This window comes from Sturnira hondurensis, unplaced genomic scaffold (assembly GCF_014824575.4).
Source record: "Sturnira hondurensis isolate 20B ecotype Veracruz unplaced genomic scaffold, ASM1482457v3 Scaffold0021795, whole genome shotgun sequence".
Taxonomy (NCBI): Eukaryota; Metazoa; Chordata; class Mammalia; order Chiroptera; family Phyllostomidae; genus Sturnira; species Sturnira hondurensis.
The window spans coordinates 9871173-9895986 of NW_028094426.1; the positions used below are offsets into that span (position 1 = coordinate 9871173).

The following is a 24814-nucleotide window of genomic DNA, read 5'->3' on the forward strand; positions in this document are numbered from 1 at the left end:
CACTACTTAAATTTTAAACTAAGGGAATTTTTTAAATGCCCACTTACATGTTTGCGTTTTATATTTCCCTCGACTTCAGCTTCAGTGACCGAGGTCAGCTGTACATTCTGACATCCAAGCCTAGGCATTACTGAGCCATATTCAAGCCAAGAATTACTGTTTTCTATGGAACTCAAATGCATTCCCTAAAGATATTTTACTATATCTCTCCAGTTAATTTCTTTATTATTATTAACCATTATTATGATTGAATTAGTGGTGCACCATAAACCAGAGCTGTTATTACTGTGTGCTTTGCAGTGATGACAAGATTAAATCTTTTTTCATCGTTTTTTATTGTTATTCAATTACAGTTGTCTCCATTTCCCCACCACCACCCCTCTTCCCCTCAGCCATCCTACAAAATTAAATCTTGAGTTAATCAATTAGCTTTTCTTTGCCAGACATCCTCTCATTTCTTGCTTTAGAAATCAGGCTGGACAGAGAAATGGGTATGTTAGAAACTGTAAATCTTTTTTACATTTATTTGTTTATTACATCTTTTGTCCTCAGATCTCTGTTTTTTCAGATATCAAGCTTTACAAACAGAGTTTAAACTCACCCATATTCGTCCAGATTCCAGGTGCTTCTCACCCTGACCAGCGGTAAATTGCTGCTCTAAATTTGCTCTTTATCTTCCCATGTATGTTTTTTACTTTCATATTTGTATGTGTCCAGTTTACACACAGGATGTCATTTCACATTTCAAAATATTATATTAATGGTGTTATGGTATATGTTTCATTCTGCAGCTTAATATTATCACCTAACATTACTTTTGAAATTTTTCCATTTTGATGCAAGTGTCTATAAAAACTGTACAATTTATCTATTACTCTTTTGTTAGGTTGTTTTCAATCATTTATTTTTGCAAATAATACTGTAATAAATGTTTTGAGACTTTTCCCTGCCTGGTCTGTTCGATTCTCTTTTGCTCCCAACCCCATCAGTATTTCCTAATTAGTGGCATTGGAATTGCTTCTATTTATTGAACTTATTGTGGGCCCTACACATGTTGTCAAGGATTTTGGTTTCATGTTTTACATTCCCAAAGTTTTTACATTACTGTATAGCACTCTCTACCAACTCAGCAAAATAGAGCCCGCAAGCCAAACCTGGCCTGCCACTCACTTGCTTTTGTGGGATTGTCAGTGCAGAATGGTTTTACATTTTCAAAGGGGTGACAAAAATTCACAGAGCAATACTATTTGATGACACATGAAAACTATGTGAAATTCAAAATTCAAATCTAAACTTCGATGTTTAGAAGAGCACTCCTGTCTGTCTGTGACCGTCTATGGCTGCTTCTGAGCTGCAGTAGCCGCTGGTTTGGATCATGGCAATACAGACCGGATGGCCCACTAGGGATAAAATACTTATCATCTAGGCCTTTACAGAAAAGGACTCTTAACCCCTGGAATAGGTTATATATCAGAAAACTAAGATTTAGAAAAAGTAATAATCTACCTAAGGATACGTTACACTTTCCAGCTTTCTCTGGCTCTCAAGTTCATGCTCTGAACCACTCCTCACAATACCTGCTTGCTCATTTGTCTGTTCCAATGCAGGACAGAGGAGCCCGTGGTGTACAGCTCCGTGGCTAGAATAAAATACCTCCATCACATCATACTACGTCATTTCTTTGTATAAGATCTGACATCATTCCTTATGCCTTATAGATTAAGGCCTTGACTCTTCTGTAAAGTATTCTAGGTTCTTCCCAACTTTTCTAGCCACCTTTCCTGTGATTTTCTGGAACCACGAAGCTTGAAATCTTAACTCCTTGCAGTTCATAAGCATGTCATACTGTTGTATGCCTCCATTCTTTGCACACATGGTTCCCTTTCACTTCAACTGTAACACTCTACATTTTATATTAGTTTGGCACATTTGCATTAATTTTTCAATGATTGTTTTTTTCTCTGTGACGCCTTCCCAGTGTCCCCTAGGAAGACTAGGAACTACCTCTTACATCATTCTCATATAGCATTTATCATTTCTTGAAATGGCTTGTTTATCTGTCTTTTCCACATTAATATACCATCTTTGAGTGTGAGTATTTTTATTGATCTTTATTTCCCTGGCACCTGGGACATGGCACAGGGAATGTAAGCAATAAATAAGATAGACACTTATGAGTTACTTTTATTTATAATAGATACATTTGTGTAGACTGTTTTATCTGTGGAGTGTCTCATGTATTCTGCAGTGCGTGCAGACACTACCCCCATGACTATCAACAGAGGAGACAGTTGTGTGTAAATAGCATTTCCCCAAGTTCTAAGCAATTGTTTTCCTGTGTTATTTTTCTGTTAAGAAACCACTTCTTCTCTCTGAAGTGTACACAACAGACTGAAAGTTCTCAACCATTTACATATTAATCAGATGTCAGAGCCTAAGGGCTGTGAAATTCTTTTGAACTGGCCAATGTATTTGTGTTAAATTTATTCTTTGCCCAGTTTCTCAGCTTTCTCCCAGAGGGCCAGCCTCAGAACAACTATAAAAAAATATCAAAGGAGTGCCCCAGGGCCAACTGCTTTGTCATTTCTTATTTCATCAAGACAAGGTACCCTTTTATCCTCAAGAGCAATGTGGCAACTCTGCGCATAGATACTACAGATGTTTCCTAAACTTTTAAAGAAAACTTTTCATTAGAAAAATAAAGATGGCAAAATTCCATCATTAATGAGCAAATAATAATAATTTTAGAGCTCAAAAGTAATCTTAATATTTTTTTTAGGTTTTTTAAAAATTTATTTATCTTTAGAGGGGAAGGGAAGGAGAGAAGGAGAGAAATGTATGGTTGCCTCTCGTGAGTTCCCTGCTGGGAACTGGCCTGCAATCCAGGCATGTGCCCTGACTGGGAATCGAACCGCGATCCTTTGGTTCACAGGCCTGTACTCAATCCACCGAACTATGTACGCCAGCCAGGGCCTTAATATGTTTTAAATCTCTCTATTTATGAAGAGAAAGCTGAGCCCCGAATGTTACCTCATGCCTAACGTCACAGAAATAGCTATGCATTGACTGACACAGTGTTTGTATTCCCAACCTGTCAACCCTTTCGAAATCTGAGATGATGTAACTGAGCCTTTAAAAATGGGGTAGAGGAGGAGACACAACAAACCCCATTCATTTTTAGTTTTTAGACATTTAGGCCAATTTCCTCTTCAGCCTAGGATGTAGAAAGCTGAAAGTCAGTCTCATTTCCCAATACCCAACAATAAGAAGAAAAAGCCAAATAACTCAGGAGATCGTAACTTTTCTGGCATCTATCAGAAAGGTGAGATTGCAGGCAACCACATTGAGTAAATTCCAAGGAGCGACAAACTCCTCTGAGGACACAAGGGACACACGGTTTTACCTTTAGCAGAGGTGGTAGGAAGAGGGGGGTACCAAGAAGGAAGGAAGAAGACTAAGATTTTAATGCATTCATAAGGATGAACATGTTCAAAATGACAGTTTAGAACTGTTCTGTCCAATAAGTTACTAGCGCCTGTGGCTATTTAAATTATATATCTGCATAAATCAATCAACATTAAATAAAACAAGGGTCAAGTCAAGGGACATGTATAAAGGACCCATGGACACAGACAACATGGAGGGGGAATTGAATGTAGAAGAAAGTGGGGGTGGGTAGGGCGGGAGAGAGTAATGGGGGATCCTGGGGACGACTGTAACTGAACAACAATAAAAAATTAACAAATAAAAATAAACATTAGTGGTTACTGCACTAGATAATGCAGATAAGGAACATTCCCATCACGGAAAGTTCTAGGACAGCGTCGGTTCAGAACGACTGGGAGTCCGCAGGTTCTCTCCGGCTCCTTTCATGGGCCTTCATCGGGCACTAAGGGGAAATAGGGCAAGAGAGCCACCCTCTGGGCCACAGGCGTGCAGGAGATAACTGGTGTCACCAAGAGACCAGCGAGAAAACTTACTTAATTCTCAGGACCTTTCTTCAGGCAAAACAGAAGCTTTAGGGTATTGGGCGGGGACAGAAAAAAATGCTCCCTCCCATTTCTCAGGCAAAGGCACGCCACATCTGAGGGACAGGCAGAAGTGTAAGATGTCAGGTCCCAGGACAGGGGCAGAAACGCTTGGCCCCATTCATGGCGCACTGATACAGCGTTCTGCTACCCACCTGGGAAGGGGCAGGAAACGAGCTCCAGACTTTCCACGGATGTGTCGGTTTAAAGGGGGAGTAGAAATGCCAAGAATGCCTCACTTGGGATCACAGGGTCTGCCTAGATCTGAGCCTGGATCAGGAGAACCAAGAATCTCCTTTACCCCCACCAAAATCTTAGCACTTATGAAAATCGGCAGTATTCCATTGTTAGGGGAGGGGTAGAATGACGGAGCCCTTCTGTGGGGCAGGGGTTCAGGACTTGCTGAGTGAGCACTGCAGCTGACACCGGAGAACCGGGAGACACCCTCCCCCTGCTGCGCTACAGCTGAGGAAGGTCAAACCTGTGACGAGCTAAAGATGACTAACGCCTTGAACCTAGTTCAACCACTACCTAGATCGACTCAACCTCCCACACGAATGGTTTGGTAACACTGTTGATTTAAATTTAACGATAGACATAATTACATTAGGTATAAATGCACTAAACTTCCACTATCAAAATTGGCAGCCACTAGCCACAAGCCACAAAAGGCTCAGAATGAGGCTAGTGCAACTGAGAAAGTAAATTTTTAATTTTACTTAACTGTATGTTAAAACTAAAAGAAGCATTATTTTACTTTATTTTTATATTATTGTATATTAAAGTAATATTTTGGATGCAATGGATTAAATAAACTGTGCCATCAAAATTAATTTCACCTTCTTGAAAAGTTTTAAATATTTTCTACCAGAAAAAGTAATATTACATATGTGATTAACATTCTATTTTTATTGGATAGGGCCGATCTAAACACCTCAGTTAAGGGGCAGGGATTTTCCAGATTGGAACAAAGCAAGACCCAACTCTATGCAGTCCACCAGAAACCCAGGAAGACATAAGTAGATTGAAAGTAAAAAGATTGCCCTGGCTGGTGTAGCTCAGTGGATTGATCGCGGGCCTGTAAACCAGACGATCGTGGTTCGATTCCCAGTCAGGGCACATGCCTGGGTTGCAGGCCAGTTCCCGGCAGGGGCCAGTTCCGAGCAGGGGATGCATGAGAAGCAACCATACATTGATGTTTCTCTTCCTCCCTCCTTCCCTTCCCCTCTAAAGACAAATAAATAAAATATATAAAAAAAGATAGAACAAGTACACTACAACAATGTAAAAGAAAACTAAAGTCTATGTTATGACCAGACATAATAGACTTCAACACGTGGCATATTACTTGAGATAAAGAGGGACATTGCATAGGATGAAAAGCCTGGCTCCACAAGAAGACAGAGTAACCCCAAGAAACTTGCACCTACAATGTAACCACAGAGCTGCAAAACACGTGAAAGCACACACTAAGTGCAAGGAGTAGACGAATCCACAGACACAGGTGGAAGCTTTCTCACTCCTCCATCAAGCATTGTTAGAACTCGTACACGGAAAAGCAGGGAGGGTGTGGAAGAGTTGAACAGTCAACCTGACCTCACTGACACTAAAATTTGCCCAATGAGTACTCGCAGCCTATACAGCAACATACACAATATTGGGGGCCATAAAACAAATCTCGGTAAGTTTCAAGTAACCAAAACCACACAAAACACATTCTCTGACCACAACAGCACTTAAGAATCAACAAAAGGATCTCCGCGAAGTCACCACACTGTTGGTCTTTCAGCAACGTCCTACCAAGCCCACAGGTCAGAGATGAAATGATAAAGGAAAATAGAAAGTATTTTAAATAGAACTCACTCACGTGCTGAAATTTCGATGAGATATTCCAGAAATCCTCTAATCAAATGTGTATCAAATTTCTTCATGAACCATCAGCTAACTCTGGCTTTGTCTAATTAAGAGTGGCTGAGGGCATGCTAGTGAATGTTGAGTCAGCAAGTCACTACGGGTTTATTTTGTTTTGCGTTTTGTCTTTTTTTTTTCCTGGTTCTTTCTCCTATTATTTGCTGAACTAAATTGAATTAATATTTATTGGTCACCTGGTAAGCATAAAGTTTATGTTAGATGTTTGTGAAATTGTGAAAATGAGTAAGGCAAAGCTTCTGATTTCAAGGAATTGTGTTATAGGTACTGTATCCCTACATCTGCTGCCTGGATCTATTAACTCTCAGTTTACCTTTTATGGAACTTTTTAAAGACAGTGTTTAACCAGGCAAGTTCTTCCTTAGATTCAACTAGGTCCCTGCATTGGTTCATTACATCTATAAACATTGAACATCTTGGGTCTGTGCCTTTCCTAATTTTTAGGACTCAATACAGATCTTGGGACTCTGCCAAGGGAACATTTCAATTATTTTTTTTACAGACATGTTAAAAAATATGCCCTCTAGCTTGATTCTGAGTTCTTGCTTCTTGGTGTTTTGCTCCTTTACTCCAACAGAAAATATGTCCTTTTAAAAAACACAGTTGATAGAATGATCACATATAGTTGGTATGGTAAAAATTGCAGCTGCTGAAAAACTTGCACTGAAGAACGATGAGCAAAAAGAACTTTGTTGAGCCATTAAATTGCCCCAGCGATTAACTCTGCCATGTCACAGGTAACAGCTTTTCTCCCACACCTCAACGTACACAGCAGAGTTACATCTTACTTGGAGATTAGGTATGGAAGTCAGAGTAAAGTGAACATCCAAGTTAGAACCACTCCTAAAAAATTCCTAATATCAGCATTAACTCTTTAAGGCGTGGACTACTCAAGGTTAAATGCCAATGAGGGTTTTTTGGCATTTTTTTTCTTGGATGCTGGATGCCAAGGGTATCATGAGGATGTGGTAGGGAATAGAGCTGATAAATCCTGATATGTTTTTTCTCTCAGCTGAAAATGTAAAATGGAATTTGAGAAGGCTAAATATGAGTATAAACTCATGTTTCAAAAACCAAACTGCTTAATATGAGAATACGTGTTATGGCAAAAATAACTTAATTATGATTGTACTATTAAGTAATAGAAAATTACATGGTCCAATCATGAATCTAAAATTGTCAGTCAGTCTTAAAATACCTCATTCAGGTTTACTTTCTTTTAGTTTTAAACGTTTTAAACATGATGCAACAGTAAAATGTTATTACGTTTGAGCAAGAAACTATATTAGTATAAAACAGAACTTCGAATGTACGTGACTTGACTTCAAGGAGAATGTATGTCATTTGACTTCACTTGATCTTGCCATTCTGGGCTAATTTTTCTTTTAATTGAGGTTTCATAAGAATATACGCAAACACTACACACGAAGAACAATATTACGCACGATGCTTACTTGTTAACACAGTGATTGATCTGGATGGCTTAGTAACCACATGTCCATTTACCACCACCAGAGTGATTATGTAATACAGGCCGTGATAATTGGCCTTAAAGATAACAGGAGGAGGCAAAGTGCTGTTGAATTGCTCAAATTCGAAGAAGTAATTTTTTGATTCACCAGTTATCTTCACAACATACACAGATGATGGACTCATGACATCTGAAGCTTCTAAAGAGACAACGATGCTATTATCATCTTGAACAGTTACATGGAATGTCGTGGCATTCTGTTTAAGAAAAGAGAAAACACGGAAATGGAGGTCAAATTCATATCATTGGCAATAAAGTTATACTGAGGTAATTTTTCCAAAACTAATGATGTGGTAAGCATTACTTTGTAAAATAGAATTATACAGTATACAAGGAAAGGCAGCAAAAGAGATTAAATCTCTTATGTCTCACGATTGTCTTGGGGTTTTACTTTGAGGATTCTTCTGCATTGAAAAGGTGCTTCCAGTTCATGGGTTGTGTCATGTAATAAACACAAAATAACCGTCATGGAAATGAGCAAATAATGAATGGATGAAAATCATCTTGGCATTCAACTTCCAGAGAAGGCCTTGTTTTCAGCTCCACTAGAGAAGCTGTATGGTTTGGAGAAGCTCCCTGTTTTACCTTGGAGGGAGAGATGCTGAGATAGTCCTGGGAGAATTCTAGCAGACTGTTTGAAGGCCTTTATTTCCTCCCTCACCTCTCACTTGTCAGCTCTAAAAAAATAAAAGCCAGCACTGAAAAACCTGTGATAATCCTCCTCATTAATGGTTAGCCAGCTCTTAATGACCGAAGCTAAGATGGTCTTTGACCGAGGATCCACAGTGTATGTGGGAAAGTCCACAGTTAGCGGACTGGAAACTTTGCCCCTACTCTCCAGGTGAGTGTTTACGGACAGTATTTGAAACAGCATTTGTGTAGTTGGTTTAAATAGCTCTTCCTAATTTTTTCTCAGGCCCTACCGGCAGAATCAGTCCTTCTGCTCTCTGGTCTCATGCCAGACTCATATATTTTGTACCATTTTCTGCTTTGTTTTTAATGTATCTCCTTGGTGTGCAGGAGCCAGGACAAGTGATTTCATGACTCTGGACCTCAGACTTCTCTTCTCTGAAACCGGGACAGAAGAACTGCTGCAACTTGTCACCGACTTACAGGGATCCAGAGGCTCAGCCGGGCCTTAAGTTGAGTTAATCATCTCAGTTAATACCCAAATGATCAAATACAAGAGCATTATTATTTTCTCCTTTTAAATTTTGTCACCATTTTAATTGTATTTTTTCTATTACCATTTATCCCCCTTATGCCCCTCCCCCTCTGCAATCGCCACTCTGTTGTCCATGCCCCTGGGTCCACACGTATTGTCAGCAGACAAACCAAGCATACAGTACCTATCACTACCCTAGAAAAAACTGCACAGACCTAGAATGTATGAATATTTTTTCTTCTTTGTTTATTTTTAGAAATCTAGTTCTTACAAGTCCTAGGACTTTTAAAGACAATTTCACCCGAACAGTCACATGCTGCATTAACATGTAATGGGCTTAATTGTGTTCACCCTACTCTAGGCACACTGGACCCTGAGTCCTCTAAGGACAGAGACTGTGTCTTATCTCTAGCTGCATACCCAGCTCCAGGACCAATGCCTGGCATCTGCTAGTTTCCCATTATACTTGGGAGGTTCCTGGCCAGTTTGCAAACCAAGAGTACTTTTGGGACCAAACACAAAATGTGACCCATTCTATACAGTTATGCACTGTGTGATGATGTTTTGGTCAATAGTGGACCACACATGTGATGGTGGTCCTATGAGATAACAATGTAACTGAAAAACTATAGCCTAGTGCGGGCGGCAATTGTGATATTGATACAGGCTGCAGCCAAGAGGGGGGCCCCCCGAAAGATTTGGAATGGTGTCCAGAACTCAAGGTGTATAGGGTTATTGGAGAGGCATATAAGATGTCCTCACCCCTTCCCCAACAGGTGAGTTGGGGGAAGGGACACATGGAGCAGGAACATGCAGGGCTGTTTTGTACAGCCCCAGCCTTGCAGCTAATCCATGGCCTGGTCATTTAACACATCTATAACCTTTGGAGGGTCACTTGGATATGTTAAATGGCTGTGGCCAGGCTTGGAGCCAGGGGAATAAAGTCACTTTCCTTCAAGATGTAACTGGGGGGCAGGTCCCCCGAGTTACAGCGCCTGCGTGGGAGCTTGGAGGAGACTGGCCCTAGGACATGGGGCCATACTTGCCCAGACTAACGACGGCAGCCCAGTAAACTTGTAATAATACAGAAATACTGGCAGGTGTAACTGATTGTGGGAGGAATCGGAAATAGGAGTACAGAGGAAGATTGGCATGAGGATTTAAAACCCGAGACACAGAAGCCATTGGAGAGAGAGCCATGCGGTTTTGGGCAGAGTTAGGATGCCCTCTTGCCCAGGTGGGAGAGAGAGCCACATGGTTTTAGCAGAGTGGGGACCCCTGCAGCCAGGTGAAGAAGAAAGACTCGCGCTTTTTGGTGGAGTGCAGACCCCTGCAGCTTTGGTTGAAGAGGCCCACTTGGCTTTGGGGCGCTCCCTTTGGCCACGTGGCCTGGAAAGCAGGAGAGACTTTGCCTGGAAAAATGGGTACACAGAACTCTTACCAGTGGATCATGAGAAGGAGCCTCATGACTTTGGATTAATTGGAGATCCCGCCTGGACGGCGACACAGCTGACAGTACCAGTGGCCTAGAAAAACGGACATGTGCTCTTTTCCTGATTTAAGGTACCTGGAGTTAGGACAGGGGGAGAAGGGAGCGCTGTGCGTGTGTGTGTGTGTGTGTGTGTGTGTGTAGGTGTATACCCTAAAGGACTTTGATATTTTAATAAAGGCATTAGGCCTGAATAGCATTAAATAAACATTTTGTTTCCTTTTCACAAATCTCTGGCATTGAGAGATGTTTTTCCAATTGGTGACTGACCATCGGGCCCAGTAGGGGGCTTCGGACGGTATTAATATACCATCCTCTGGAGTCTGGGCCCCCATGTATCTGTTCTGTGACAGTTTTTTTGGCATCCCTGGGTGCCAAAAAATATTGCCAAATATTGTCCCCCTTGGGCCTCTGGTCAGTTACAATATCATAACCTTTTTTTTAAAAAAGATTTATTTATTTATTTATTTACCTTTAGAGGGGAAGGAGAGAGGGAGAGAAACATCAATGTATGGTTGCCTTTTGTGCGTCCCCTGCTGGGAGTTGGCCTGCAGGGAACTGGCCTGCAACCCAGGCATGTGCCCTGACTGGGAATCGAACTGCGATCCCCTGGTTCACAGGCCCGTGCTCAATCCACTGAGCTACGCCAGCCAGGGACAATATCATAGCCTTTGAAACGCTGTATTTTGCAATGTATTACTCATGTGTTTGTGGTGATGCTGGTGTACACAGACCTACTACTACACTGCCAGTTGCTATAGCACCTAATACTTGATCGTGATAATAAGCAACTATGTGACTAATTTTTGTGTTTACCAGACTATACATTTTATCATTACTTGAGAGTGGAATCTTTCTTTTTTTTTTCTTTTGAAATTTGCATGTTATTGAATCTTTTATAGTCATACCTGAAAACATTCTTATATTTTAGGTGAACAATGGTAGGGATGCACACCAAGAATATTTGACTTATTGGGGACACGGCCAGTACAATTTAGACACCACTGTTCTAGAAGATCAGGATGCTGTGTGTCTTAGTCACCTTGTAACTCCAGTGCCATTTTTTCTTCTTTCCAGTCTGTTTATCAAAACTCGTTATATGATGGCATTTGTGATCACCCAAGGTGTGCACGTTGCAAAGATGTTAACCTCGTTTGCCACGGCATCTTCATCAGGAGTTGATGGTTTTTTTAAAAATATATTTTATTGATTATACCATTACAGTTGTTCTATTTCCCCCTCTTCAATCCCCTCCACCCGCACACTCCCTCCCCCACCATTCTCCCCCCCTTAGTTTATAACCACGTGTCTCAAGTTCTTTGGATTCTATATTTCCCCCACTATTCTCGCCCTCCCCCCTATCTATTTTCTACCTACTGTCTATGCTATTTTCTGTGCCTTCTCCCCGCTTCTTCCCCTCCCACCCCCCTATTTCTAACCCTCCATGTGATCTCCATTTCTATGGTTCCACTCCTGATCTAGCTGTCCTCTTGGTTTGCTTTCGTTTTAGGTGTGGTTGTTAATAACTGTGTGTTTGCTGTCCTTTCACTGTTCATCTTTTTCATCTTCTTTTTCTTATATAAGTCCCTTTAGCATTTCATATAATAAGGGCTTGGTGATGATGAACTCCTTGAACTTGACCTTATCTGACAAGCACTTTATCTCTAGAAGATCAGGATGCTGTGTGTCTTAGTCAACTTGTAACTCCAGTGCCGTTTTTTTCTTCTTTCCAGTCTGTTTATCAANTCCCCGTTTCCTTTCCATCACTATTGGTTTCCTGTGCATCTCCCTTCATTTCAATTAGTTTAGCCTTCATATGTTCCTCTAATTTGTAACTTTGTTCCTCTAATTTGTGACTATAATCTACCAGTTCTGTGAGCATCCTGATAAATAGTGTCCTGAATTGTGCTTCTGAGAGGCTGGCAATTTCTCGGTCGCTTAGAGCTATTGGCTCTGGGACTTTGAGTTCTTCTTGCGCCGTCTTTCGGGTTGTTCGTGCCTGTTCCATAGCAGGATCAGAGCCCTAAAGTGTTCACTAGAACAGGGCAACTAAGTCGCTGGGTTGTGACGCTGTATGTGGGGGCAGGGTCAAAGAGGGACTATGCCGTCCTGTCCGCTGCCTGCCACCACGGCCCTCACCGGTGCCGCAGTTGCTGCCGTCACCTGGCCCACGCGTTTCGTCCCACTGCTCACGAGTGTGCCACCGCCGTCAGCCCTCGCCCCCTGGGGCCTGCGTGGTCTGTCTCACTGTGCGCGAACATGTGCCCGAGGTCTGCCCCACACCCCAACTGGTTCCCGTCTGCCTGCAGGCCTGGGTCGGGGGCCCTGTCCTGCCCGACCCTGCTCGCTGCTGGCTCCACCCCTCTTACCGTCCCCATTGAACGGTTAGATGTAGTCGGACTTCCGTATAATTCAATTTTCTGTCCTTTGGTTGTGTCTTTGTTTCTCCAAACCTTTGTTGTATTCAAACTTGGTTGTGGGAGAAGGCACAGTGTTCACCTATGCCTCCATCTTGGCGGAAGTCTCGAGAGTGGAATCTTTCTATGTATAAAGAAGTTTGCTGTGGAACAGTGTGCTGTGGAACGCCAGCAGCAGCCTCACACACTGTGCTGGCTTCAATCTCCTATTGTTTTGTCCAGGAACGTGCTGCACAGGCTGGCAGCCCAGGGGCCATCAGCTGGACCACACAGCTCAGGTGTGTTGTAGGCTAGACCACCAAGGCCTGGATGAGGGCCCTGTGTGACGTAGGAACAGCAGCAAAATTGCCGAATGATGTTTATTTCTCGGAACGATTCCCATCATGTTAAATGGAGGGTGACTCCATTGCCAGTGGCCCTGGTGAAACTGTGAGGCTGAACCACGTTCTGAATGTGCAGTAGCACTGAATTCTGGATTTTATTAATTATTTATGATATTTCTTCCAGGAGCTGATCCACTAATTCAGAAAACAATAAGTTCACAAACATCACATTCATATTTATTAAGAATTTTTTGCTCTATGTTTTAACAGCCAATATCTGAAAGTTTTATGATGATCAAAAGAATCAATTCAATTTTGTAAATTGTTTAACAAATGCATGTCTGTTGTGTCTGCTTCATAGATGCTGAATCTTCCAGAGAAAGGAGTTAATCTTTTGAAATCCAAGGATATCTTTGGGGATGGTTGTATCAGCCATGAAAATAAACACTGGCTGTGTGCTTGCATGTTGCCAGAAATAAATCAGGGTGGGCTGATCAGATTCAGTCAGTGGGACTAACGAGAAGAAAGCAATGGGTCGGGTAAGATCTAGGCAGTGAGCCTGAAATGATGCGGGCATCGGCCCGCAGTGTCTGCGTCATTGTGGATGAAATGAGACATTCACACAGACTACTGAGTCCTGTGGAGGAAAAGGGACAGCGTGGCTTTTCTCTTAAGGGAGCAAAAGCCTCGGCCCTTGCCGTGACCAGCCTTTCTTGGGTTTTTCGGCACATTACATGATGGTCCTTGTTTACTATACACAGGTTGCTTTAGGTGGTTACCTTTTACAGAAAACAAAGGAGAGGTTGCCAGTAATCACATCACAGAAGAGGGATATTTGCAAATGAAAAGACAAAATTGGTTGAACCAGTTACACTCGTCCTTGGAAGGTTTAGCATGGATTTTAGGAAGTTACTTTGCAGTAAATGTTTGCCACTGGGGGCTGGGCCCACGCCACACAGAATGGTCTCCTATACTGAAAAAAACGTCAGCATGGGATTTCTCCTCTGTCCTCTTTGCTTCTGCTTTCCCTGGAATCTCTATTCGGGAGAAAATTGTAAATATACGCTGCAGGCATGTAACCTCTGCTGAGAAGTGGAGAAAGAAGGCAGAGCTAAAAGGAAGGGCAGTGCGATCTGACAAGCTTAGGCAAGAACAACACTGATAGGTTTGGTTAATGGAAAAATATTTAAAATGTTTTTTTTTTCTGAGATGGAGCAATCGCTTGACTCTGCAGTGAAAATATTTTCACTAAAATTTCCTTTGCATAACAAACTTTAATACAGAAATTTCTCCAGCCCACCACCGTTATTTCATACTCGAGAGAACAGTGGTGAAAACTGATGCAGAACAAGGTCTGGGATCCACGTGTCCTTAGGGTTGTTGGTATGATTCCCACGCTAGGGTTAAGCTGCTTGGGGCAGTGAAAGGGGCCTGGGTGCTCAGCTGCAGCGAGGGTGGGAGAGCCCAGGAGGGTGCTACCTGTTCCATAGCCAGTCCTGGCGGCTATAGAACATCCCTGAGGCAGAGTGAGCAGCACTGAAAAGAGGAGCAAAGTGCAGGATGAGTCCCTAGGGTGTGAAACCAGGAAGAGGACTGGACACAGACACATACGGAGGCGCATACAGTCAGAAATCCTTGGGCAGTCCTCCAACCACCCGACAAATGTAACAACTATTATCTATTGATCCCCTAATCTGGACCAATCTTCAGAAACAAGTGTTGCTCTCCTTATTTTACTCAGCTAGCTTAAATACGTTGCTTAGGAGCAGAGCAGCAAACGTGGAATCAGCAAGCCTGAGCTTTCTTTTCTGTGGCCTATAACCGGTGAGAGTTTGTGGAAGCCCACGGACCTCTTAACACCATCTTCTTAATTTAGGAAATAGCGGTACTTCCTAGAACTCATGGGATTTTTTGTAAAGATTAAGTGGCTCTTATAAAAATGATACCAGTATGAACTCAATGGTTATTAGTTATATTTCAGAGGTTACTGTGTTTTAGTTAAATCTCAAATCACTCAACTTCATAAGGGTTCTATAAACTTTCATTTAACTAACGTCAAAACACTATAAAATTCTATAATCATGTTCCCTGGATATTTTATTCACACAACATTGGAGAGCTATCCACTTGTTAATTCACAACAAACAAACATTAGCTAAGTGTCAACTTGGCATGAGGCATCCTTCTTCGGGGTCTGGGGGTCGACAGCAGGCAGACAGGGCAGGCAGACAGTAAGGCAGGGCTCCGGGAGCTCAGGCTCTGGTAAGAAAGACGCGTTCAAATGCATAATCACAACACAACTTGCATGTTATTAGCTACAGGCTTTGAAAAACTACCTGGGTAACACCTGTTTTGTCTGCCTGTCTGGAATCCCTTCTTTAAGATTATTCCCTCTTCTTAGGGAGCCCTGCTTCTTTCCTATTCCAAAGCCAATAAGGGGCCTTTGTGGGGGGGTGCTAATTATGACAGCCCACTCCCAGGTCAGAGCAGGAGGCACCCTGACTCAGTCTGGGTGAACCATTGTCCCCAGTCTCCTCTCCAAGAAGAGAGTGACAGAGAGGCACATGTGGACCAGGCCCACCAACTAGAAGCCTTCGTCTGAAATTTTATGACTGGGATTAATGAGAGGGAGCCTTCTCCTCTGGTTTCAAGTATGGATGGGTGCAAAGCTGGACAAGTCAGTGTCTGTAATTTCTGCCCCATGAAGACAGCTGCTTGGGGGAGAAGTCCTGGTCTCAATCATCCTAAGGCCCAGGCCCTGTGCTGCGTGGGGACAGGAGTGAATAAATCTCTGTTCATGGCTTAAGTTTTTAAAGCTGGACTTGCCGAATTTGCAGCCAAATGTGCTGGTCTATAGAAGAGAGTTTTTCAGTGATGTAGACAGAAAGATGCAATTAATTCTGCTTTTGCAGGTCAATGTGAAAGAAGGCTTCAGAGTAGAAGTAATGCTTGAAAGATGCTTGGGAGTTTCCCAGGGAACAAGAGTCAGAAAAGTCATCTGGAGAAGGGGGAAGAGAGCCCATGGTCCACTGGAGTGGCTGGATAGCAGGAGGGTGCTCAAGGGAGATAGCCCCGTCCAAGCAGGGCCTCGTTAAGGAGTTTGGATATTGTTTAGGCCAAAAGGAATTATGAATGTTTCAACACAGGAATGTGACACGATTAGGTAGTTCACAGTTTAGAAAGACCGATATAGTTCGGAGTATGGACCTGTATTAGTTAGGAATTGGCAGATTGAGGCAATGGGAGGCCAGTGGACAGTAAGGAGTCTTTTGCAACAGTTCAGGTAACACAGGATGCGAATGTGAGCAAGTGCGGGCTGCACCAAATCTGCCTGTGTGACGTGTCTCTAGAACGTCATCAGTGCTCCAGTTGGCATCCCACTCAATGGTTAGACATATTAGAGGGCATTTTGGAAGGAACGCTTAGAAAATTCTGCTGTGCTGAGCTTACCCACACCGGAAGTGATGGGATGTTCAGTTCTTTTGAGTCATAACATTGATGATGTTCAGAGCTTACATAGCACTTACGGACAGCCATGAACCTCGGCAGGCATTGTGTAATTCATCCACTTAGCCTCCTGTTTGGCTCCCAGGGAACTTTTTCAACAAGATACTCATTCTTTTCATTCTGTTCAGGAAGATCAAAGTCCCAGAGCTGCCCTGCGAGAGCATGGCTTCCGCTGATACTGTCTAAGAATTATTTACAGCTTTCTTTCAAAAATTGTCAGAGCGGAATTTGAAAGTTGATCTCAAAGGCTAGGAATGGCTTCCCCAATCTTCCACTGTTCATGCAGCTATTCTTCTGATACGTTTTGAACAATAGCTGCGTGGCAGGAACTTTGCAGGGTACTGGGGATGCGCTCTCCTTGGGACCAAAGAGAGACAGGCCTAATGTGCCTTTCTCCTTTCTAGAATTGTGCCTGATCAATAATAATAGCAATGATGATAATAAGGACAATGATGGTAACATAATAAAGACCGTTAACTTACATAGTGCTTATTATGTGTTGCCAGAAACTGCTCTGAACCTCAGACACCAGGCCCTTGCTAAATCAATATATTTACAATCTGCTGTGTAATTCCAGGCTTCTTTATATGCAGCCTAAATGTATCTTTTCATGGAGAGTATGTCAGTTGTCTCCCCTTGCCTGAGTCCACATTCACGCCAGCTCTGCCTTCCGTGTTTGACATGCTCAGATACACTCATCCCTGTCTCTACCTTTCCATAATGCAGACTGCTCCTTTCTGATGCCTCTCTTTTGGTAAAAGGTCCAAACTCCAGTGTCAGGCAGGTCATGTAAATGTGAGAAGCAGTCAAATGTAAGAAGATTGGATGATAGAATAGTTAGGAAACAGGAGGATAGCTGCATTGTCTAAAAGCATCATAAAAAGCACAGTTACAATGAAATACAGCTACAGTGGCCAAAGAAAAACACGCAACAGGCCAGTCTCAGCCCACCGCTCTCACATCACAACCCTTAAATTTGCTGCATTGTCGTTTCCCTGATCAAATAGCTCAACTTTGGACCTTCAGCTTCCAATCCTGCTCCATTCCTTCTGCTCAGCTAGAGTGCAGAATAACAACTGAGTTCTGCTACCCATTAAGCATTAACTTAAACTAAACACAAATGATGTTTCCTCATCAAGTTGCCATATATATGCAGTGTGTGTAAAAATGTCTATATATGTACATACGCATTATAAATATATACTATATATATGCAGTAATTATTTTTAGATTTCCAATAGGAACTTGGGGTGGAAGCTCTGCAGAACTCTTACTTTTGAAGATGAAACAAACATGTTGAGGAAAGAATTTAACCTGGCATTTTTATTGGAAAGGAACTGTTGTGATGAAGGTATGTGCCAAGATATTACATGATATGTAAGATAATAGTATTAACTATAGATAACATGTCACATTTTATAAAGCACTTTCAAATACATGTTCTTAGTTGATCCTCAAAACATCCTATTATTATCTCACTTCACAGATGAAAACATTGAGGTGCAAAGAAATTAAATGGGTCTCCCCAGGCTTCTCTATTATACTGTGGAGGAGCTGGCATTCGAGGCAATTCTTTAACTACACATTGTATGACTCCATTGTGGGGGCAACTTTGCCCACAAAATGCCCTTGTCAACCGCGGATGAAAGTGAAACTACCAAGACATGATCTGCTTGGGAGGAAAGGTGGCCGGCCAATCTCTCAAAGGAGAAGGGCCAAGAGCCTTTTCCTCAAGGGGCTTTTATTGGGTTTGTTTTGCATAAGAATTCAGGTAAGAATCAAATAATAGATAGCATTCAAAGAACTATGAGGGTTTATTCTCAGTCAAGGTCAGATAGCTCATGAGCCATAAAACTTTGAGGAACAAACTTCTTGCTTGGACCCTTGTCATTTAGATGAGAGCAGTCTAAACATAGCAGGTTTCACAGGATTTTACATATTCTTTCTTAGGCCTGATCACTCAGGGAACCCGCCCTTTCCCATCATGTTTTCAGGCTTAAGTGGATTAGAGCCAGGAAGCGCTTCTCCCAGAGGACACGGGACTCGGGCTATGTCAGAATAGCTGGGGGGCGAGGGTCCATCACTCCCTCTTTGTTGCAGCCCCCCCATTCCTTCCATGATGACCTCCCAAGTGATCGTGTCTGGCTTAGATTGCCCTCCTCTGAGGGGTCGTACCCATCATAGACTAACTGACCAAGCATTGGGGGCAGGGGACAAGCTTTGTCTCCTTAGTGGCTCGCATTCCAGAGATTGCTCACTCAGCCTTAGCCATGGGGGCCAGTGGCAACATCCATTATACTACAGTCCCCAACTGTAGGACGCTGGAGCCAAAATGATTTGCCAAATGCTACCTTTTATATCTGTATTTAACTGACTGTATTTATTTGTATTAATGCCGAGGTGAGCTCCCTCAGCACAAACCATGACTTACTCCTCTAGAATATGATTGATAGATGCTCAGGAAAATGTGGTATCATGAAAAAGGCAATTTGGGAGGTAAAAAGAAATTTGGGAGATAGCCAAACCTGGGTTCACATCCCACGGAAGGGATAGTCTCTCATTGTAATTCCTTGAGCTTCAGTTGCTTGAGATAAATTATGGAAATACTAAAAGCCAGTGTAATGAGGTTTTTGTGGGCAAACAAAGATTATATGTGTGTATTTCCTAGCCCAACACCTGCTATCTAAAGGTCCTCCAAAAACAATAGCTAATTGTTGCTACAAAATTTATGGTCTATAGTTTCTCAATGAGTTTCCTTGGAAGATCCACGTTTTAGAAGTTGTATCTTTTTAGATCACTAATTCTATGGTTCATATATTGTTCAACAACCATTCTGACTTCGTATTTATTCAACATCAGCATTACCTTTTTTGTGGTATTATAAACAAGAGAAGGCAGCGTTTCTTTTTCTATCAGGCCTACATCTCACCACCTGAGCGAAGCTGTTTGACTAAAGGTTGCCATAGGAACAGTGTCTAGGACCTACTGTGCTGAGAAATTCAGGAGCCTGTGACACTGTGCCCCACTGATGACTGACTTGACAGGAAGTGGGTCCACCACCTAGAAAGCCACAAAATACATTTGTTCTCCACAACTTAGTGATCTGGCAAATTCTAAAATTGAACAACATTTTTCTGGCTTAATGGGTTATGAAACATAAGTTTACCTGATGGGTTAATTCTGCCTGTGGAACAAGTGTTATTTTCATAAAATGGAGCACTGACAAACGTAAGTTTGCCTGATTTTTAAAATTCTCCCTCCTGTTTTATATTCTTTTCTCTATGTGGAGTTTTAACATAGTTTTACCTGGGAAAGACTCTTGTAACAATGCAGCTGTCGGACTTGCTGAAAGACACTGTGAAAGACGATGGCGCTGATCATTCATGGTAGGATGGATGAGTTCAGTCAAACCTCCCCACAGGCACGGAGTGTCTCTCCCACTGCGACGGCGGTTAATTAAATGCTGATGACAGCTAACAAAGAGCCCGGTCTACTCACCAAACATGCGGCTCACAACACAGTTAGGGACGTCCCCGGGGACCTTTTGTAAGCACTGTGTTTTAACTCCCCTCCTCGTCAAGTCGTTCACAGTGTCGACACCACTGTCAGAACCTTAAAGCTAACAGCTTCTTGTGTCTGCCCCCACTGCTGGGATTTTACGGTTTTCCTAAAAGGCCGATCCCCCCAAGTCGGATGAATCAAGGCCCAGACATTAAGGGAGGTGAAGGGCAATACTTTACATACATGCTTTGCTCCATGTTTACCTTCGGGCAGTTCTTAAGAACGCAGTGCCTACTGTATGCCTGGTGCTAAGGATATGATGGTTCAGGAAAAAAATATGGTCCCTGTCCCAGTGGTGTTTGCAGTCTACAAGTAAAGAGAGAAAATACACCATTTTAAATAATAAAGTCATTATGAGAGAAAAGGCACTGCTAAGAAGTGTGTGATGGTAGTAGAAGCCTAACGGGCAGATCTAACCTGGAGGAAGGAAGAGTCTCTAGACAGGTAAGTACAGGCTTGGTGATGGAGTAGAGGAAGGACAGGATCTACAAAGAACATGTACATGAAGATCTGGGGGCTGGAAAAAGCACAGTGCATTTGAGAAACCAGAATAGTATCAGAATGCCCAATAGTAGAGATGAGATCATGGGATAGTTTGTAGGTCCTTCTAAAAATGTTGAATTTTTGCTAGAAACAGGCTGTCATCTATGGGAGGCACTTATGTTTTATTAACCAGAGGAGTGGAATGATAAGATTTACATTCTGGAATAGAAGAAAAAATTATTATGTTAACTGCTGACTCCCAGATTCCTAGTGGGGAGAACTTGTAATAAAAAAAATAGATGATAATGAACCACTTGGAATAGACATAAACACTGACAGTGTGAGCAGAGGGATCTAGGCAGAAAAAAAAAAGAACCCAGCCACATTAGTATTCACATTTCAGAGAAAAATGCTTTATTCTGGAGAGTAAGGGGAAGAGGGAAGGGGCTAGACAACACATGGAGAGAAGAGCCAGCAAGATGGTGCGATGCTGGGATAGGGAAGGGGCGACAGCCAGGGGAATATCCAGATGGTGAGGAGGTCAAAGAACATTTACAACTGGAAATGGCTAATGTGCCATTTGAAGTGCATTTTCAGTAGGAAACACCTCTCCCCTCCNGGGATTTAGGCAGAAAAAAAAAGAACCCAGCCACATTAGTATTCACATTTCAGAGAAAAATGCTTTATTCTGGAGAGTAAGGGGAACAGGGAAGGGGCTAGACAACACATGGAGAGAAGAGCCAGCAAGATGGTGCGATGCTGGGATAGGGAAGGGGCGACAGCCAGGGGAATATCCAGATGGTGAGGAGGTCAAAGAACATTTACAACTGGAAATGGCTAATGTGGCATTTGAAGTGCATTTTCAGTAGGAAACACATCTCCCCTCCCCAAATCCCAACCTTCACAAATGTTTGCTGCGCTCACAAATGTTCCATGTGACTGCAACACTTGTGATTTGCTGGAGGGGCTAAGGCACAGAAGCTATTTGTGGAATTTGGAGCCTGAGGGAAGAGGAAATTGTGAGAGTGAAAATGTCCCCCCAGTAGACAAAACTCCCGAGAGGATTTGAACTTCTGTGAGAGATGGAAAGGGATTTAAAGCCAATTTTACTTAGGTCTCAAGAGGGCAGGAAGGTCAAGAGCTGGTTGGTGAGGACAGGCAGAAGTAGGTGCGATTGAAGTATTCTAGGGGAGAAATGATGGTGGCTAGGACCAGGTGTCAGGAGAAATTTACAGGGTGTATTTCTATAAATTTAGGGACTTGTGATTTGGTTGGTTGTGGTGTTGATTTTACACATAAACTCTTATCATCATTATCAGCACCATTAACATATAGAGAAAAGGTGGCAGGTGAGCACATAATATTAACAGGACAGGAGTAAGGGTGATATGTATCATTACTTTGTTACATGAATGTCACTTTAAGATCAGTCATCTTCATTACATGGGAAGTTAGAGGACGTTCAGGGGTAGGGGGAAAAATAGTGACTTAAAGCAAATAGAGCTGAATGTGAATATCAGTTCCATTACATACAGACTACCACTTAGAACCCTCTCCAAACCTTAGTTTCCTCCCATGTAAAATGGAAAAAGAATGCCTACCTTACAAAGTTATTCTGAGATTAAAATGAAATAAAAATGTAATTAAGATACATGCCTTATTTTAGGTCTTGCACATATTGAGTCTAATTTTAATGTTTAAAAAACAGTGGAAATGACACGTGATAATCTGGCTAAAGTAGCTCTTGTGAGAGGCCTGGCAAAGCTTCTGCATATCATAAAAAACCTAACAGACAATAAAGGAAATGTAAGTTTTCACTTGTATGAAAACCCCCCACATTGCAACAAATCTCTGAAGTAATAACCGTGCAATTTTTTGGTATGTACCCTTCAGGAACACTGCTCACATTTCTTGTTACCTGAACTAGTTGTACATATAATTCAATGGGAAATATTATTTCTCATGCTTATTAAAATCATGTCTAAACTAGTCTAATCCTCTTATTTCTCCCTTCTTCAAAAACACAGAATTATGAAGAGTAACAGAATTATGAGATTACAGGATCTTGGTAAAATAATAAAAGTATGAAAACAGGATTTTGAAGAATAAAAAGCATAAAATTCAGGGTAAAATTTTTTTTGCTTATTCAGTTGCTGAACATAGGCAAGTTATACTGTCTCTCTGAGAGAGTTTTCTCATCTGTAAAATGGGATTAACACATTTTCACTACCGTTTTGTGATGGTTGTGTTGGATACTGTCTGTTTACTGGGTGCATTCTAAGTGCCCAATGAAAGCATAATTCTGGGAGGAAAAAAATCGCTGATGTTATGATTGATTGTCAAATAAAAACCAGATTTAGAGAAATAAGAGGGTTTTTGACACCCAAAATTTTCCTCCTTCTTTCCCCAATAACCATCCCCACTTACCCGCCACTACTTCTCTGTCATTAACTGCAGGAACCCCACAAACTAGTCAAACAGTCCACCCCATAAGCTCCAGTGCGCTTCTGCTCTGTGGTCCTGTTTACATATTCCTTCTGTCTGGAATATGCCTTCCCTAGTTTCAAACATCCATTCTTTATCTCTCACTGCATCTCCATCAAAGGCCACCTTCTTTGGGACGCCTTTATGAGCACCCCAGAAAGAATCAGTCTCCTGTAATCCCACAGCCCTCTAGCTAAATCTCTCCCAGGATGCATCGCTGCACATGGGATCATACAAACCTAGTAACTGGCAGACTGCTTGTCACTAAGAAGTGGGAATAATTCTAAATGGCTCTTCACGCTTACCAAGATCCTGGTTTCGTCACATCAAGTATTTGTAACATCTATTGAAACCATTTGAAGTTAACATTTTACATATTCATCTCCATTTGACAATGTTAACTTTAAATCATCACCATTTCTGACTTTCCACGGCGTGAGTAATATATTCAGCCAGCAATGATACCATTTTGAATCACAAGAAGGCCAGAACAACAGTCTGATATTTATGTTTTATAAATGAAGCTCAAAAATGTCTTTGTCTTTGGGAACAGCTGTAAAAAGACAGAATGCAATTTACTGCACCAAGTGAAAGGGTCCCATTCTTTGGGAAAGGATGGCATTTCTATAAATCAGGCTGTGGCATTGGGTAAGGAAGTATCATTACTTTTTCTTGACATACTACCCTTATTGTTAATTGGCATTTCACCATTAAATGTTTGCCTGTTGCCCTGTACAAGATGTATTTTAAAAGGTAAAAAATAGAAAGGTTTGCATCATTGAAATAATTTTAAAAAGTGGATTTTGCCATTAGAAAATCCTGCTCATACAGAATCTAACTGCAATGGTGAAAATTTTTCATAGCCCTCTTTACAGAAGTGTTTAAATCTCTTTCCACACCTTTGTCTATTATTTTCAAGTTTTTGCTCTTAAAGGCGGCAGCTGTTCTTGGTGGGCTGACGCAAGTGCCTTATGCCAGTTCGCAGTAATCTACACTGTTTACATTCAATGATCTTTATTTAGAAAGTTTTTACTAAATTGATAGTAAAGACTTAATTAAGTCATAGCATGCAGTACTTTTGCCACTAACTGAGTGTGGAATCCATAAGATTTTGTAAAAGCGATACCTTCCTTATCTTCAATGCCCTGAATTACAACACTTAAAATCAATATTAATTTTCCATTCGCTGACTACTCTATTTCTATCTCCTCCTCCCTGAATAGGATTACCTTTCTCCCTTATTTACCTCTTTTTTCCTCTCTTTTTGTACTGCTTCTCATAGCCTTCTTTGTGTTATATTTGGTCGGTTTTGTATATAGATTTCCCGGCAGATTTTAACTCCCTAAGGATAGACAATGAGATCTCATTCATCATCTGTCATAGACTCTAGCAGGGGTGTCCAACCTTCTGGCATCTCTGGGTCACACTGGAAAAAGAGTTGTCTCAAACCACACATTAAATACACAGATACTAAGGAAAACTGAGGAACCAAACAGAAGGTTTTAAGTGAATCTACGATTTTGTGATGGGCCACATTCATAGCCATCTTGGCCCACAGGTGGCCCATGGGCCATGGGTTGGACACCCCTGCTTGGAGATTTGCCATAAATGAGGAATGAGGATTTTCAGTGTATTTAATGAGCCTCATAGTTCTTGGTGCAGAGCTGAACACACAGAGATGGGCTGAAATGAATAAGTGGGTTGGGGATTCCTGCGAGTCTGACGTAATACTTTGCTATTTGGAAGTCTATAAATATTTGTAAACGTATACCCATATATCCGTCCATCCGCCAGACCACCCATCTACATTACATCAATGAACTTTTAACTATACATTTTTACTGTGTGTCAAGCCTACTTTTATGTGTCAGAGTATTTATTTTTATAGCTCAGTTCC

The 24814-nt window shown here is 41.8% G+C and overlaps 1 protein-coding gene across 3 annotated transcripts in view; it reads right to left on the reverse strand.

Moving 5' to 3' along the window:
- Positions 1-24814, reverse strand: part of PTPRO (protein tyrosine phosphatase receptor type O) — a 199737-nt gene that overhangs the window by 79680 nt on the left and 95243 nt on the right. For all 3 annotated transcript variants that reach the window (XM_037033896.1, XM_037033894.1, XM_037033895.1), the window contains exon 2: positions 7412-7685. In XM_037033896.1, the coding sequence (XP_036889791.1) occupies positions 7412-7685 (274 nt within the window). The remainder of the gene's footprint in view (positions 1-7411; positions 7686-24814) is intronic.